Source organism: Coturnix japonica, linkage group LGE64 (assembly GCF_001577835.2).
Source record: "Coturnix japonica isolate 7356 linkage group LGE64, Coturnix japonica 2.1, whole genome shotgun sequence".
Lineage (NCBI taxonomy): Eukaryota > Metazoa > Chordata > Aves > Galliformes > Phasianidae > Coturnix > Coturnix japonica.
In genome coordinates, this window is record NC_029545.1 from 46,492 (window position 1) to 48,928 (window position 2,437).

The window sequence follows — 2,437 nt, forward strand, 5'->3', positions numbered from 1 at the left end:
TTCCCTTCCCTTCCCTTCCCTTCCCTTCCCTTCCCTTCCCCCTTCTTTCTCCTTCTCCTTCTCCTTCTCCTTCTCCTTCTCCTTCTCCTTCTCCTTCTCCTCCTTCTCCTCCTCGTTCTCCTCCGTCTCCTTCTCCTTCCTCTTCTTTTTCCCCTTCTTCTCCTCCTCCTCTCCCTCCCCTCCCCTCACTTCTCCTCTCCCCCCAGGTCCTACTGCTATAGCGGATTCAGCTTAGTTCCTCCCAACCCCATCATCCTACCAGGACACACGGGATGCTGCACCTTCAACAAAACCACAGGCAGTTTCAGGGGCAGCGTTGGCGTCCTGGTCTATGAAGCAGAAACCTTCACCTTGGCCATCCTCTTCTCCAACCCTTTCGACTACAACTTGTACAGCATTGAGTTTGCTGCGGAGATCTCCCCAGAGAAAGCCCACGTTGGCCAACTGCAAGACGTCTATAATAGGATGTATGGACGTTTACCTGCCAATCCCAACAACAGGGACATGTTCCAGTTCACCAAGCTCAGTGATACACAGGAGACATTGATTGTCTCTGCTGGTGGCACAAAGGTCACGGCCACCATGTCCACTGCTGTAAACTCTATCATTAAAGTAGTTGTAGAGAACCAGTAAATCTCTCCTCCATATTCAGAGGCAAAATAACCCCTTGTCTTTACGTCCATTGACCAAAAGGAAAAGAGAAGATTGGAGAAGAAGGAAGGAAGGAATGGCCCCCAATTCCAGTAGATGCTGAGCAAAGAGGGCTGCCCTCAAAAGGCAATGGCAGCAAATCATAGCAATAAAATGCAACTCAGATAAACATAAGAGGAGAGCATGACCATGTCTTGGGGGGCCCATCCCTTCCATCCCTTCCCCTCGCCTTCCTCCTTCTCCTCTCCTCATCCCTCCTCTTCCCCTTCCTCTTTCTCTTCCTCTTCTCCTCCTCCTGGGGAGGATGTGAATGGAGATGGAGATGGAGATGGAGATGGAGGTGGGAATAAGGATGGAGATGGGGATGCGGATGGAGATGGTGATGGGGATGAGGATAGGGATGGAGATGGGAATAATATGGAGCTGGAGATTGGGATGGGGATGGAGATGGGGATGGGGATGGGGAGTGTCTGAGCTTCACTGAGTTTTGTGTGGAGGAATGGGGAAAGGTAGCTCTGAATTGCAAATCCAGATGGAACCGATGGGGGTACTACAATCAGGTTTGCCTAACCCTGCAATGCTGCCCTATAATTATATATATATATAAATTATAATGCCCTATAATAAATCCTCATTTCCATCCCCATCCCCATCTCCATTTCCATCCCATCCCCATTTCCACCCCCTTCCCCATACCCATCTCCATCCCCATCCCCATGAGAAGGAGATGGAGATGGGGATGGAGATGGAGATGGAGATGGGGGTGGGGATGTGGATGTGGATGGGGATGGGGATGGAGATGGGGATGGGGATGGAGATGGAGATGGGGATGGGGATGGGGATGGGGATGGAGATGGGAATGGGGATGGACAAAGTAGAGTTGGGGCCACAATGAGGACTGGAATGGAGACACAATGGGGATGGGAATGGGTTCTGAGTGGGGATAAGGACACAGTGGGGTTGGGGTCACAGTGGGAATGGGGCCACAATGGGGATAGGAGTGGGTATGGAATGGGGATGGGGACACTGTGTGCGTGGGGATACAGTGGGAATGGGTTCAGAGTGGGGATGTGGACACAGTGGGGATGGGAGCTGTGTGGGGCCACCACCTTCCACCCCCTCCCTGTATTTTTCTCCCCTTATTTCCCCCCTCCTCCATTCAGTTCTCTTCATTTTCACTTTCCATTCCCTGCAAGCTCAAATAACAAAGGGCAGCCATTCCCCCACGCCCCACTCCACGTCATTCAAGACAAGGAAGGACTTTGCTTTTGGGCAGAGCTTCCTTCCTGCACTGCCTTTTCCGCCCCAATTCGTCGATCCCATTGCAGGAGGTGCAGGGATGGCCTCAGTGAGCGTGGAGATCCAACTCACCAACCGCACAGGGGATATCACCCTGCGTAACCCCAGGTAATGGGGACACATGGGGGTGGTGGGGGTGGTGACGATGGTGGTTGGGGGGATCATCAACTTACAAGGTGAAATCACGTCGTGGCATCGTGGTATGGGGTTCCGCTACTGGTCGTGGTTCTGGTGTCATGAAAACCTTGGCAGAGTTTCTTCCTTAGGGAAGGAATGGAGCCCCTCCACTACCCTCCTCCCTTCCCCACCGGTTCCTTCCCCTCCCCTCCCCTCCCCTCCCGTCCCACTTCCCATTCTCTTTCTCATTCTCCTTCCCTTTCCCTTTTTCTTTCTCTTTCTCCTCCACCTCCTGCTTCTCCTCCTCCTTCCACTTCTTCTCCTTCCCTTCCCTTCCCTTCCCTTCCCTTCCCTTCCCTTCCCTTCCCTT

General features: G+C 52.8%; 1 protein-coding gene across 4 annotated transcripts in view; it reads left to right on the top strand.

Annotated features, from left to right (window-relative positions):
• The window catches only part of LOC107325889 (DELTA-sagatoxin-Srs1a-like), a 4,132-nt gene that overhangs the window by 628 nt on the left and 1,067 nt on the right, over positions 1-2,437 (top strand). For 2 of the 4 annotated variants that reach the window (XM_015887154.2, XM_015887151.2), the window contains exon 2: positions 207-825. In XM_015887154.2, the coding sequence (XP_015742640.1) occupies positions 207-633 (427 nt within the window). In that variant the 3' untranslated portion in view covers positions 634-825. Of the gene's footprint in view, positions 1-206; positions 826-1,761; positions 2,059-2,437 lie in introns of those variants that run through there. The other 2 variants (XM_015887152.2, XM_032441129.1) reach the window with 2 other exon arrangements.